We start from the raw sequence: 14,267 nt of genomic DNA, 5'->3' as shown, positions 1-14,267 counted from the left end.
TCTCTTGAATTCTCATGTTCTGCAAACATAGAAACCGAGCGCCCTTTTCAGGTCCAGGTGGGGGACTCTCTCCTACGCCTTGGATAGGCGAGTTTAAGATAGAAAACTGGCAGATGAATTTTATGAGAGATGAAACTCAGATTCCACGTTGGTCTAAAAAGTTTGTTTTACCCTTAGTGCTACTTTTTCTTTTGTGAACGTTGTGAAAAATTATGGTGTGAAACATTTGAAGATTAGGCTTGCCACGGACTCACTGCCCTTGCGGATATGATGGTTACCAAGAAAATCATCTTAAGTGTTAATATTCTTAGGGTACAGGAATGGAAATACTCAACAGGAACTGCCATAAGAAAGGTCAATATTGCACTTAGGTCCCACATTGGAACAATAAACTGGTGTGGAGGTCGCTCATTAGCTAAACCCCCTAAATGATGAAAAAAGATGCCTGCGCAGGAGTTCTTTAAAGAATATATATATATATATGTATTGTGTTGTATTGTATGTATTTATATAGCGCACTGAGCCCTGAGGCAACTGGGTACGTTTCTTAGTACATATTTACTGTTACAGGCATGGTAATTCACATAATCAACAAAACATAAGATCACGTAATTTACAAACAAGGAAAGGGTCAGTTTAAATCACACAGAGCATAGAGTATAAAAAGTATGTACAGTTAGGGGGGAGCACATTCACAGAAGGACAGCTTTGAGAGGATCGGCATAGATATGGATTAGTTTTCATTTAGAGAGAGCCAGGATTTGGCCTAATTAGGGAATTTGTGGATGGATGGTTCTAGCCTGATGTTGGTTGGTAGCGTATTCCAGGTTTCGGCAGCGAGGACTGGGAAGCTTTTATCCCTGCTTTTTGAGGTTTGTACCTTGGAATGGTGAGGTAGTTAGAGTGGGAAGATCTGGTTTGTCTTGGTGATGTGTGGAGTTTGAATTTGTCGCAGAGGTATTTAGGTGCCCGATTGTGTATGAGGTAGAGAGTCTTGAATTTGATTCTTTGGTTAATGGAGAGCCAGTGAATGCTGCGTCTCAACACAGAGATGTGCAGTTTTCTAGGGAAGTTGGTGGCTGCTCTTAATGCATTGTTTTGATAGATCTTTAGTTTGTTTAGGTTTTGCTGACTTGTGCCTAGGTAAAGTGCATTGCAATAGTCTAGCTTTGTTAGTACACATGCTCTGGCCAGGTTGATGCAATTTTCATTTGTCGGGAAAGGTCTGCAAGCATTGATGAGTTTGCATGTATAAGCAGTGGTGGAAGCTGTTGCATTTATTTGTTTATCTAGCGAGATGGTGGAGTCAATGTACATGCCTAGACTTTTGACGTCTTTAGAGACTTTGATGGTGTTGCTGTCAATGTTTTGTTTATTCATTTGTATTTATTTGAATATTTAGTTCAGAACGCGTTTGCCAAACCGCTGAAGAAATGAATAAAGACGCTACATTAATGCTAGATACAATGAGGTTAGATTCAGATTGCAGACAATGTGAAGTTGGTGGCACAATCAGTTATTTGAGAGGGCAGAAAGAAGATGAGTTTTCAGATTGGTTTGGAAAATATGTAAGGAGGAGGAGGAGCGGACAGAGAAAGGAACAGAGTTCCAGTGCTTGGGGCAAGAAGAGTAAAAGAACAGAAACTGGACAAGTGCAGGGAGGATTAGGGACTGAGAGTAACAGCTGGTTCTGGGAACACAAGGAGCAGGGGAGAGTACAGGGATATTAAGGAGGAGAGATGGAGAGGAGCAATACCATGGATGCATTTGTTGACAACTGAGTTAAAGTGAGCAAATATATGTGAGTCAAAATGGTGAAGTGGTGTAGCTAGCAGAGAGTGGAGATAAATGGGATGAGAGGGACGGATGAGTTACAGAGGGAGTGGAAGGGATCCAGATGATTGGCAGGAAGACCAAGATGGACAGCAGAGCAATAATCAATCCAGGAGAAAACAAGGGAAGTGATGAGAAGCTTAGTAGCATGAATAGAGAAATATAGGACGGGTGCTGCAGATGTTGAATAGAAAGAAGCGACAGGAGCAGGTAGTGTTTGAAATATGAAGAGAGAAAGATAGAGAAGGGTCAAAAGTGATGCCTGAGCTGCGGACAGAGGAAGAGAAAGGGAGAGAGGGAAAGGGGAAAGAAAGGGAAGGGGGAGAAGGGAGAGAGAAAAAAGAAAAGCTCAGTTTTTGAGGGCTTGAGATGGAGGAAGTGGGAGGACATCCAGAGTTGTATAGCAAAAAGGCAGTTTGCGAAAGTGGAATGAAGTGTGTCGGAAAAGGTGAAAAATATGCGTGTGTCGTCAGCATAGAAGCAATAGGAAAGTTTCTAAGAGGATATGAGAGTAGAGAGAGGAATAGTATAGAGGGAGAAGAGGAGAAGGAATGTTAAACTCCTACCACTGCTGTGAAGTAGAGGACTTCTGTAGAACTGTGCCTTGCATTTTCCTTTAGGTGATGAGTCCTCTTAAGAGCCATTATCCTCATAGTTTCTCTGGGAGTGACAATGTTTCTTTTTTGAAGAGGAAGAGGAGCAATGATGTGACTCGCTTCCAGAGAGGGCCTTTTCCTGTGCTCGCTCTTCTTATTGTATCTTCTGCTTTCTTCTTTATCTGTAGTCTGGGATCTCTCCAGCTCCTCTGTGCCCAACATGTTTCTCCCCCCGCTGCAGAATCTCAGGTACATTTGGATAAAGTAGTACTCGGGGAGTTAGAGGGAGGATGAGAGCTGCCTTTGTAAAGGGCAGTGAAAATCTTTTCTGCCAGTTCGTAGACAGCTCTTGGGTGCATAGCCTGGCAAGTAAGTGTAACCTGTGGTCAGCCCCGAGGCACTAAAGGCACTCTCCCTGAGGGTTTTACAGAGATTTTGGCTCTGTGGTCCTTACAGGGTTTGAAGCACAAAGCCTTCGAAGAACTGGGCATGGCACAGTAAATATTGAATCTCTGATATGATGTGTTCCAAAAACAATAATGTGCGGAGCACACGGGGAAACAAATCTGAGGTTGAGGTTTGTAGCATGCTCCATGCTGTCACTATGAGCCAGCTGTTACTCCCAGTGCTATGGAGATGAGGCACCAATGAAAGCCAGCATAGAGCCAAGCACTGGTGGCTGAAAGATTTATGAAAATCTGCCACTGGGAATAGATCTAAAATGAACAGATTTAAGATGAGGAATTTGTGGGTGGATGCGACATCCATTAGAAGTATTTTTTCTATGCCTACTTCCTTCTCCTGCCTCTCCCCCCACCATTCTCTCTGTCCCTACACCTCTGACTGAAGTACCACAACCCTGTACTCCACATTAGAAAACCTTCAAAGGCAGAGATAGTCTCCACCTGGCGACTCTCAACGCCTGCTCAGCCAACAAACACTCTGCCGACAGCTGCCTCCTTCTTGAAGACACCAACCTTGACATTCTCGCACACACTGAGGTTCAATGCCAATTGGTCATCTCTCCCTCCTCCACCTTGACCATTGCTACCATTTACCGGGCTCTAGGCGCTACCTCCCTGTTCCTCTCTGAATGGGCTGACTTCTGGTCCTCCTTTCTCTCAACCTCCTCCAACCTGCTGCTCCTGGGTGACTTTAACATCCAATTGGCTCAGCATCCACTTTCTTCACTGACCTCTGCACTTCTCTATCCCTCTCCATTTTCCCTTCTGGCCCAACCCACTCTGCTGGTCACTTTGGACTCCTTCATCCACTTTGACCTCCCTCTCTCATCTCTGCTGTTCTCTCTTGGTCTGACCACTCTCTTCTCTCCTCCCACCTGGTTACCTATGGCCTTTTGACCACTCCTGCAGAAGCCCTGCCAACTTTGTTCACCAACATCTGTCCAATGAAACGAGTGTCTGCTGCTGCCTTCTCCTCCACCTTCACCCCCCCCTTGCCCTCCCAACTCAGATGCTACCACTGACTGTGCCCTCAGCAACTTCTACCTATCCATCACCAACACCCTTGACATGCGGATCTGCCTGAAACCCGCCTCTAAGTGTAACTCTTGGTATGACTCAGAACTCGCAGACTTGAAACTAAAGTGTAGAGCTGCAGAACAGAAGTGGCAAACCTCAGGTTCACCCTCTAACAAACTGGCCTGCTGCCTGCTCCAAAGGCAATACAGACTCTCTATCCGTGCCAAGAAAAGGGCCCACATTCAGGCACGGATATCTGGTGCTGCGAACAACACAGCTGAACTGTTCAAAATCTGCATAAAACTTGCCAACCTTTCTGCAGTATCCTCCTCCCCTACTCCTTCTCAGGCCCTCTGCAATGCACTTGCCACTCACTTAACCACAAAAATTCAGGACATCCTGAACAGCCCTGCCACTCACTCTCCCAACCCATCCCTCACCCCCCTGCCTCCCCTGCCCACTCACCCTCCTCCTTCCTCCTTCTCCTCTTTCGCCCCTGTCTACCACAAGGAGTCACCAGAGTTGTCCGCTCCATTAAGGTATATTCGAAACAGGTTTCCCCTTACTCATCCAGCACCATCAAGGACAACATGTCCTCTCGCCCCTTCACTTGCTGATCTCTGTAACCATTCCTTTGCTACAAGCTCTTTCCCCCCCTTCCTCAAGCACTCCCTTGTGCACCCGCTCCTAAAAAATACATCAGCAGACCCCTTCTGTCCAGCCAACTCTCTCCCCATCTCCATCACCCCCTTCCTAGGGAAACTGCTGGAAAAGTTGGCCCTGTCCCAACTCAACTCCCACACTCAAATTGTGGTCCATGACCATCAATCTGGATTCCGAGCATCCAGACGCATGGAAACTGCTTGCATCCCTGGCTTCCAACTCCCCTGCTGTCCTCATCCTTCTTGATCTCTCCTCTGCATTTGACACGGTCAACCACTCCATCCTCATACAAAGGCTCCATGACACCCTTGGTATCTTGGAGCTGGCACTGGACTGGCTGACATCCTTCCTAACTGACCGCTCCTCCCAAGTCATCCTGGGTACCTTCTCCTCTCCTTCTTCCTTCCAGAGACGTCTTTATGCGAGGGCAAAAGGGGCACTTGCCCAGTGCCCCCACTTTGGAGGGGGCCCCCACAAGGCTGCCTGATCTAAAGTAAGATTCCATTGTTTACCAGACTTAAATAGCACACGCCAGGAGATTTTATGGCATGCTGCTGAGGTGCTAAACCTATTGCCTGTCTGTTTTGACAAGTACATTCTGCCTTGATCAATTAATCATGTAATGCTTTCTATGTTCACAGTGGAATACATCGTTTGTGTGTTCCGTATGGGACGGCTTCTGTGGTGTCCTTTAATTCTTGTGGGAATTACGTTGATCATGTGCAATACCCAAAGTTGAAATCCATATTGATACATTGAGTGTCACAATGGTACAGAAGTTAGCACAGTGTGTTAAGCACTCATTGCAGAGATATGCGTTCATATGAAAGATTAGAAGAGCACTCCAGCAAGGCTGGCTGAAGCTTTCCGATGTCTGAAGTTTATAAGCCTACCTGCATATGTACTTGGTTTTACAGCATAAGAGGTGCTATTATCAGCAATGGTCCTGCACCAGATAGGGATTGCTATCAAAACTAACATGCCATTCATATGGTGAAGTTCTAGAAATTGGTTTGTTCAGATGGGGCATTCTAAAAGCTAGGCAATCCCCTCCAAAGATGAGCATAAACGATTAGTCCAAGAGGTGAATAAAAGACTGTGGAACCAAAGTGTTCATGCTTGTATCCTGGCTTTTTCAGCAGACGATTTTGTGATCCTGGTCAAATCATATATGTCTTGCTTTACTGTGCTGTCTTCTGTGAGGTTTTCCTTCTTGCATGCTGGTGGCATCGTATAGCTCATTACTTGATCTTTCTTCTTATGTAGGTCATTTGAGTGGAAGGGGTGGTAGACAGGAGAGAACGGACCAGATGTTGTAGGCCTTGGGCAAGCATATTTTAAGGTCTGCTTGTTTGACACAAAAAACATTTTGCTTTTTGTATAAAAGTCAAAGGTTTTTTTGCACGTTTATGAATGACAATTTCACAAGCCATTGTTTTGGAAGTATTTCAATCTTAAAAGTACAAAAGACATAACTAGATTAAATCTGTTAAATCACATTGATTGGTAAATCATTCCCATTTTGCTTAACACCCTTCTGTAAGATCTTGGATTTAAAAATGGTCAGGTTTGGAAATGTGATTTGTGTACTTTGCAAGTCAGTGGTAAAAGCTGGAAAAGAAAGTGTTCAAATGCAGTAATTTCAGAGTTGGTACAAATCCCAGCTTCACCCCTTAAGCAATGTGTGATCCTGGGCATCTCATTTAATCTTGTATTGCCTAACCTCTCAGAATTGCCAGTCCCTAAACCTTTAAGAATTGTCTGCCCTTCAGAGTGATTTCCTTCTCAGGGTATGATCTTCATAAAAGCCTCACTCATGGTTTCACTGGCTATAGGATTGCTTTCACTATAATAGTTAGCATTGATATACTGCACACCGCAGACACTTGTTCCCTTAATCTCTAATGACGACACTATTTGAAAACCATGTCCCACTTCTAATCTCAGTCTGTCTGGATAGAGACACCTTCCTGGTAGCTTCTAATCTGCATTCACTATCAATGCTATGCTATTTGTAGCTTTCTCCTTCCTTACAAATGTTCTACTCTATCCATGCTTGAACACTTTTGCATTCTCTGAGGCAGCTAATGTGAGTTCTCTGCCTATTCTGGGCTACATGTACCTTTTATATACATTCCTGCATTAATACTACAGGCTGCATACCTTCCCAGATGATATTGATAAAAAGTATCCTGTTTCTATACTAGAAGAGAAGTAACCTTCATAGATTGCTAATGTTGGCCTTCATGTGCTACTTGTTTATCATTCTGATTAGAGCAAGACTGAAGAGGATAAGGGGTCTTAAATGGAGTAAACATGCTTATTTTTAATGCTGCGAGGTGGCATATCTACCTATAGGTTATGCTCACAGCGGGGGAGAGAGATGGGGTACCACCAGATATTCTTGATCAATTAATTCCTTTGGTTTGGTGGAGGGGGCCCCAAAGATGTCCATGCCCAGGGCCCCAAAAATGCTTAAGATGGCCCTGCCTCCTTCTCCACCTGTGGCGTCCCCCGGGGCTCTATTGTCTCGCCTTGGCTTTTTAACATCTACCTTACTCTGCTGGCACGCCTCATCTCCTCCTTCTCCCCCAACTTCCAGTATTAAGCTGAAGATACACAACTCTTTTTCAAAATTCCTACTGACCCCCTTGCACCTTCCATCATCCCTGACTGCCTTTCTGCCATCCAGGCCTGGTGCACTTCCAATGTTCTCTGTCTCAATGCCAGCAAAATGGAGATCCTTCGTATTGGGAACCCTGCACTCGACTTCTTCCCTTCACTCTGGCCTCCTTCCATGGGCTCTCCCCGTGCTCCCTCCGTGGAAGCCAGAAACCTCTGAGTCATCTTCGACTCCTCTCTCTGCTTCCTCCCTCACACTCAGGACATTGCCAACAATCCCACTTTCAGCTCTTCCTTCTCAAAGGAATTCTACCTTTTCTCATCTTCCCCCAGACGCTCATTGTTACCCATGCCCTGTTTCTCTCTAGGCTTGACTATTGCAATAGCCTCCTCCTGAATCTACCTTCTTCCTCCATGCGAGCCCTCCAGCTAATCCAGAACAGGGCTGCAAGACTTATCCTTGGCCTCAAGACCACAGACAGCATCTCTTCTGCCCTACAAAGTCTTCATTGGCTCCTGGTTGCTTCACGGATTAAATTCAAATCCCTCTGTATCATCCAGAAGGCCGTCTGGGGCCGCGGAACACTCTATCTGCAACTCTCTTTCTAAATATTCCCCCTCTAGACCTTTACGCTCCTCTGGCACCAACTCTACGTGTGTAAAGCGTTTTGCTAAACCGAGGACGGGTGGTCGATCTCTTTCCTCAGCTGGCTCCCTTCTCTGGAACAGCGTCCTCCTCCCTCTTCGTCTTGAGCAGGACTTTGTTAAAGATCCTCAAGACCTTTCTCTTCACCTCTTTCTTCCCTCCCTTTCTCCTCTGCTAAGCTCACAGTTTCTTGGTTGATGTTCATGGCCCTTATGCATCCTCAGGGCCCTGACCTCCCACACCGAATCACTTCAGCTTCTGTCTGTCCTCAGCACTTGCCTAGGCTCACCCTCCATCCTTGGAGGATTGCACTTACCTTTCATTGCACTTCACCTGTTGCTCACCCATGGGCACCCAGCACCTATCCCATTCCCTCTCCCTTCTGCACTTGCACGTTCTGAACACTCACAAAGCATAGTAGGTTCGTTTTCTCCTCCCCACTGTTCTTATATGTATTTTTAATGTATTGTAATTTGTTTCTCATCCCTTGTCCCCTCCCTGTGGGCACTTTCAAACAGTATTTACTTCTTGTATAAGCGCCCTAACAAGCAAACAATAAATAAATACATTTGCAATGTTGTGTGTGCAAACACAATTTGGCCAAATGAAACGAAAAATACAATGTAATGCATCACAAAAGAGGAACACATATCCTAGCACGAATCGGTAGTGAAACAAAATAAGTACTTTAAAACCGCATTTAACAAATGTTTCACCAACTTAAACACCTCCATTGGCACTTAGATTTCGCGGCTACTGTAACAGGGTTTCTAGCAGGATGCATTGTTCATGCCTGACAAAGAAGCTGACTGACGCCAGGGCTCTTCTCATAAATGTAGCTTCACTAGTGTGATAACAATCATGCAAAGCTCGTTCTAACCGGACCTAAAAAGGTCCAAATGAGATGGGTTGGTGACTGTCTGAAATGCTGTTTGTTTGAAGTTCCCTTCTGAACCCGGTTTTCCAAACATGCTAATCTATGAAAGATACCAACGTTGTGTAGTTGTAGGCAAGTAACTTTTTCATTACACTTTTGCTGCTGTGACCAACGAGGAATGATGTTTTGCACAAGTCTCTAGTCTCTATTGAATTGTGACTTTACCTCGTTCCTAGAAAATCAGCTGTGTGTTGAATCCTTTTGTTAATTTGGAGGCATCCAGTATTGAACTCGAACTTCCGAAAAATTACCTCAGTAGATGTTTCAACCAATATATGCATTATTGATATATGATATTTAACACAATTGTCCCCATCAGGGAAACCGGAGGCACAAGTGGTCTTGAACATAGACCTTTTTTTCTTTTTAAATGTTCATTGTAAAAATTGCCATGCAAGTAAATCAATAAAAAAAAAATAACCACTTCTGAAATTATATTTTTTGTATTATTTATTTTACTCTTTATCTTTGTTGAATGCAAAAGTAGATTTAGTACTTTGCAAGTGCTACTTTACATATGTTCCGAATTATTAACATTGATGGTAGCTGTTTAAGTCCAAACTTGCCCTCCATCTCACCATAAAAGAATACATTCACATATTGTGTTCCCTGCACTGTAGGCACCAGGTAGCCTTTTATTTATGTGGTTCTATGTCATTTCATTGACACCTGTTTTTACGACGGGTGTTTTTCCCCGCAGAATTTTTTCCGCTAAATCTTTTCTAATTTATTTTGATTTTTTTTGGGGGTGGGATGTTCCCTGCCAATCCCCCTGTCATTTACCTATTTGTGTTATTCCCTACCCCCCCCAACCCTTTATATGCCCTTTCCCACCACCCCAATTTTTTTTCGAAAAGTTCTTTTTGCCAAAACCTCAGCGGAAAAACACCCGTCGTAAGAACGGGTGTTGATGAAAGTACGTTGTGTCATTTCGACACCCAGGTCATCAATCTGAGGACCAAAAAAGCATCCGTTGTCTGCAAATTGGTGGCCACGTTTTATACAAATTAGATCTGGCCCCCAGGTGCACCAAACCAGATTTAGAACATTTAATGTATTTGTTCCTGTAGAAATCCATATATACTAAAGAACGATCACCAATGATCTTCTTCGTCAATGTGTGCATTGCTTTTGTGCTGCTGCGGATGCTACATTGCAGAACTCCCTTAAGATATAGCATGTGCCTGCATGATCATTATTACACACCGGGGACCTTGCAATCTGCCTAGATCAGACATGTGAAATGCATTATCTTTTCTTTCAGCCAAAAAGAAAGATGAGGAACCTTCAGCTGCTGCGCCTGAGGATACCCCAGGTAAGTGTCCAATGCACATAATGATGCGCAGTTGATTTTGACAGCATGTGAACATTAAATATTCACTGAATGATAGTTTGTCGCGTGCGCAAGTCGCTTGGAAGGAATATATTGTTTTTATTTCCAAACAGTGTAAAGTGTTACATTGACGTTGATTAACAGAACGTCAGGCGTGATAAGGTGCAATGAAACTGCATATGGCATGAGAGGGACAGATGGGCCTTCGGCTGCCTCTGAAGACGGGTGAGAAAGTTTGTTTTCCACCGTCCTTGGTACAACTGTATGGACAGGATGTAGGAAGCATAGCCAGCAGTCAGACAGAAGAGGTTGGTAGAGTTTTTTTTTAAAAAAAAAAACATAACCATACTCTCAAGAGAGGGTTTCCACTAAAATCCAGTCTAGCAAAGAACCAGAGACAAGCATTAGGGCCCAAAAGGGAACACTTACCAACCCCGTGAGACAACCCTGTTCTGTAGCATACTCTATACTCTCTCAAAAGAGTGCTCTGCTTCACCAAACGGACCTCTACTCCAGCATTGGTGTTCGGCATGTGTGCCTGGAAATGTCTTTGATGTGTCATCCATCTGGTAAATATCTCTGATATTCACTTAGCTGCTGCAGCTTTGATGTACATTCACTTTACCTGGTGAAGCCACAGCACCGGGAGACCAGCCATTACTTACTGCCTGAGGTCACACGACGTCCTAAATATTCCCTTGAAATCATTTCCTGCTAACCGCAATGTCCACTGACACCATGTTACTCACCGCTCCGTAAACGGGTCAGGAAGATAGATAGATGACCTTGTAGAAGATATGTACACAGGAATCGATATTCAGCCTCCAATTCCAGCTCCCCTGAGTACATTACTCAGGCTCCCTCAAAGAGGGGCTCTTCTTTACAATGTACCTCTCTGCTGTTTCTATTGGAACAGGCAGAGGTGTCAGTTTAATAAAAGAGCGGGGAGAACACACACCGCCAATACCAATGCTGCAAAGGAATACAAAGATATTAGACAGTGCTGAGAAAACAAGTAAGCAATCAAGCACAGTTTTCCCCTGGATGGACCTACAAGTAAAGACGTAAACCCAAATGAGTGAATTAATCTAATGGATTCTTCCTGTAGATAGTTTTTAGCCAAAACTACAGACCTGAATTCTCAAGGGTTAACAATTTCCAGGATTGGAGAAAACGACAGGAACAAATAATAAACAGGTAAGTTAGTACAGGGAAGTAAACCCGGGCGGCACGAGGGTCGCGCTAGAGCCGGGTTCGTGCAGGATCAGGAGAGCGTCAATATGCACTTTGAAAATAAGTTTGTTGAGTGTTGTAGTTCAATGAATGTCCCAAATCCAGTAGAGAGTATTACCAACAAAGCAGTAGGTAAATGAGGTACAATAGTCAAAGATGGCGCTGGCAGAAATAGCAGAAAACAAACACAGTTGGTTACCTGAAACACACGCTTCCCAAACGAGGGTTGGAGCAACTGAGGTGTTCCGAGTAACTGCTGACGAATGAGTTGCAAAGACAGCAGGAGCAGGGAAGGACAATCCAAATAACGTTTCACATCAAATACCAGAAGATCATGACAATGATAAGGACGAAGAGAAGGCAGTCCAGGGGCAGTCCGGGTCGATACTGTAGCGGTCTATAAGAAGTGGCAATGGAATAGGAGACGTAACAATCCAAAGGTTCAGGCGTGGATCGGAACCAGGAGATCTAGTCGGGATTTCGTGACAAGATTTCACGAAGGAAAACGGATGTATCCGCAAATAGTAAGAAACACTAATTAGCAGCAACAAGCCCTCTGGAAGACGGCAGTTTTAAACCCGTAAGGGGGGCATGCCTTGTTGTACGTCCTTCACGTACCAGACGTGTCAGCTGACACGGGTTCCGCCATAGCTTGTACAGACGCCATGGCAACCTGTATCTGCTCCACAAAGGAGCCTGTGAATGGGACGTACTCCGCAGGGAAGTTTTTCCCTGCCGAAGTGTAACACACCAGCACTAACAGGCACCAGGATCACCACTGCAAGGAGACAACAGCATTGAAAATATCTGACTGCACATGCATTGCCAGGAACTTGTAGCATTCTTCTAATTTGCCTATCTTCCATGCTATACTATTGTCCAAAGGTCTGCTTTAAAGTGTTACCTTTTCCTAACGTTTAACTCTTGGTTAGTGTTCTTTATTTGCTTGTTAACAACTGTTATGCACATTAACTGGGATGTGCAGGTAAAATGGACACCTAAAAGGAGAGCTCCCGGCCTCTGTGACGCCTTCCCATTCTTCTCAAAATATCACCATGGCATGATCGCACAAGCATGAAGGAATGAAATAGCGTATGGCCAAATGATTACAGGAAATAATCAATGTGGAGGGAATAAATACTGAAGCCCCCTGGTACGGCCCATTTTGATGTGAGTCCTTGAATGCGAACGCATGCTGCTCCAAGGACCTAATCAACAGCTGTATGGAATCAGCTTACAAATGGAAGGAAACAAATGCTACTGAGTGACAACCCCAACGTTGAAGTAAGAGACTAGTATCAAGGCGTGATACTCTGGCCCTACAGGAAATTGTGCACCTGCACATCTGGAAATTCGACTTTACCAGGCCTCTAGCCTGAGAGAAAATATTACACCTGTGCTGCTGCAGTTCAGTCAACCAGTTTAAAGCAGGGGTCTTCGACCTTTGGATGAGATGTTTTGGACTACAACGCCCATCATCCATTGTCGGTATAATTAATGGTTCAGAAATCGTGGGTTTTGCAGCCCATCTGGAGAGCTGCAGGTCGCAGGCCCCTGGGTATAAAGGGTAGCGCAAAGTGCAAATAAAGGAAACGGTCGCGAAGGAGAGTATTACTATTTGCAGTTGCTAGCATGCAGAGAGAGTCTGGATAGTAAGGAGGCAGAACCCAGGAATGGCCCAAGTGAGTGGGTGACACATGCGACATACCCGTGAATCTGAAGAGGAGATCTGGCCATCAGGACTGTGAGTGCAGACCCCGTAGGGAGCACTGGGGGATTGCTAGGAGTCAAGGTGCCAAAGCGGCGTGAGCTGTGCCTGGGCCCTGAAGACAGTGGCTTGCATGCCTGTAGGTCCGAGTTAAGATGATGGCCTGTTGCTGCACACATCTTGGCGATCCCTTGAGGGGGAACTGTTGAACAGCTGATAGCCTCTGCATAAGATGAAGAGTGACTACCTTTGCTGTGAGGCATTCTTTCTACTGGTCACATCGAATGAGAGTCCAGAGCAGACATCTAAGAATCTGGGTAAAAATCAGTTCATTGAACCTGCATCCATTGAATTGAATAGCATCAAACATAATAACCTTGAAAGTTTAAAATAAATAATAAATATAGTACAGGAGCATGTAGAAAAACGTGCTCCGTGGCAGTTTTAGTGAGGAAGAGGTGGAACTGGTGTTGTACCCTCAAAAACTATAGTTTTGATAGTTTCAAAGGTGTGACCAGGTGGTGCGTGGCATGCATTATTCATGATGTTATCAGGATGGCCAACAATTAAGTACATATAATCTTTATTATCTCTCTAAATATTTTAAAATATGGTCCACAATTAAAATAGGATAACCATTAATTTGATATTTTATTTCTATCGTGCTCGTACACAAGTGTTTCAGAGCGCGGCAAGGGAGGGGAACAGGGGAGAACAAAACAGCGATCTTACTAGGCCCAGTGACATAGAAAACGCGCAAGTTTGAGAGGGGGAGGGGAAAAGTGTATGGAAGGGGGAGAAGTGGAAAGTGTGAAGCAGAGGAGAAACAGATAAATAACAATAAATAAATAATAAAGGCAACAAACAGTTTTAGTGCAGCCAGCAATTTGCAAGTGCTAGGTTTAAGGCAGCAGACAGGGTAGGTCTGATAAGTGCAGGAAGAAAAAAGGGGGCGCTGTATGGGTACAGATACAGACCCCAGTGCAAGGGGTGGCCCGGAGGCAGTGCGGCATGGTGGCAGGATGAGCAGGTACCTGGGCCTGGAGGACAGAGGGTGGCCAGGTGCACGGTGCCAAGAGAGAACAGATCAGCAGGGGAGAGGGGAGCGAAGGCAGAAGAAAAGAGGAAGGTATTGAGGTGCTTCCGGAACCGGAGATGGTTCTCCTCAAGTTTTAGAGTGGCAGGGAGGCTGTTCCAGAGGGAGGCCCCAGCCAA

General features: G+C 44.7%; 1 protein-coding gene across 1 annotated transcript in view; it reads left to right on the top strand.

Annotated features, from left to right (window-relative positions):
• The window catches only part of DNAI3 (dynein axonemal intermediate chain 3), a 2,012,519-nt gene that overhangs the window by 269,970 nt on the left and 1,728,282 nt on the right, over positions 1-14,267 (top strand). The window contains exon 3 of the mRNA XM_069641699.1: positions 10,043-10,093. Within this exon, the coding sequence (XP_069497800.1) occupies positions 10,043-10,093 (51 nt within the window). The remainder of the gene's footprint in view (positions 1-10,042; positions 10,094-14,267) is intronic.

The sequence above is a fragment of the Ambystoma mexicanum genome, chromosome 1q (genome assembly GCF_040938575.1).
Source record: "Ambystoma mexicanum isolate Mex_15411 chromosome 1q, UKY_AmexF1_1, whole genome shotgun sequence".
Taxonomy (NCBI): Eukaryota; Metazoa; Chordata; class Amphibia; order Caudata; family Ambystomatidae; genus Ambystoma; species Ambystoma mexicanum.
Note: the sequence above shows the minus strand (reverse complement) of the source record. Positions and strands in the feature narration are given on the sequence as shown.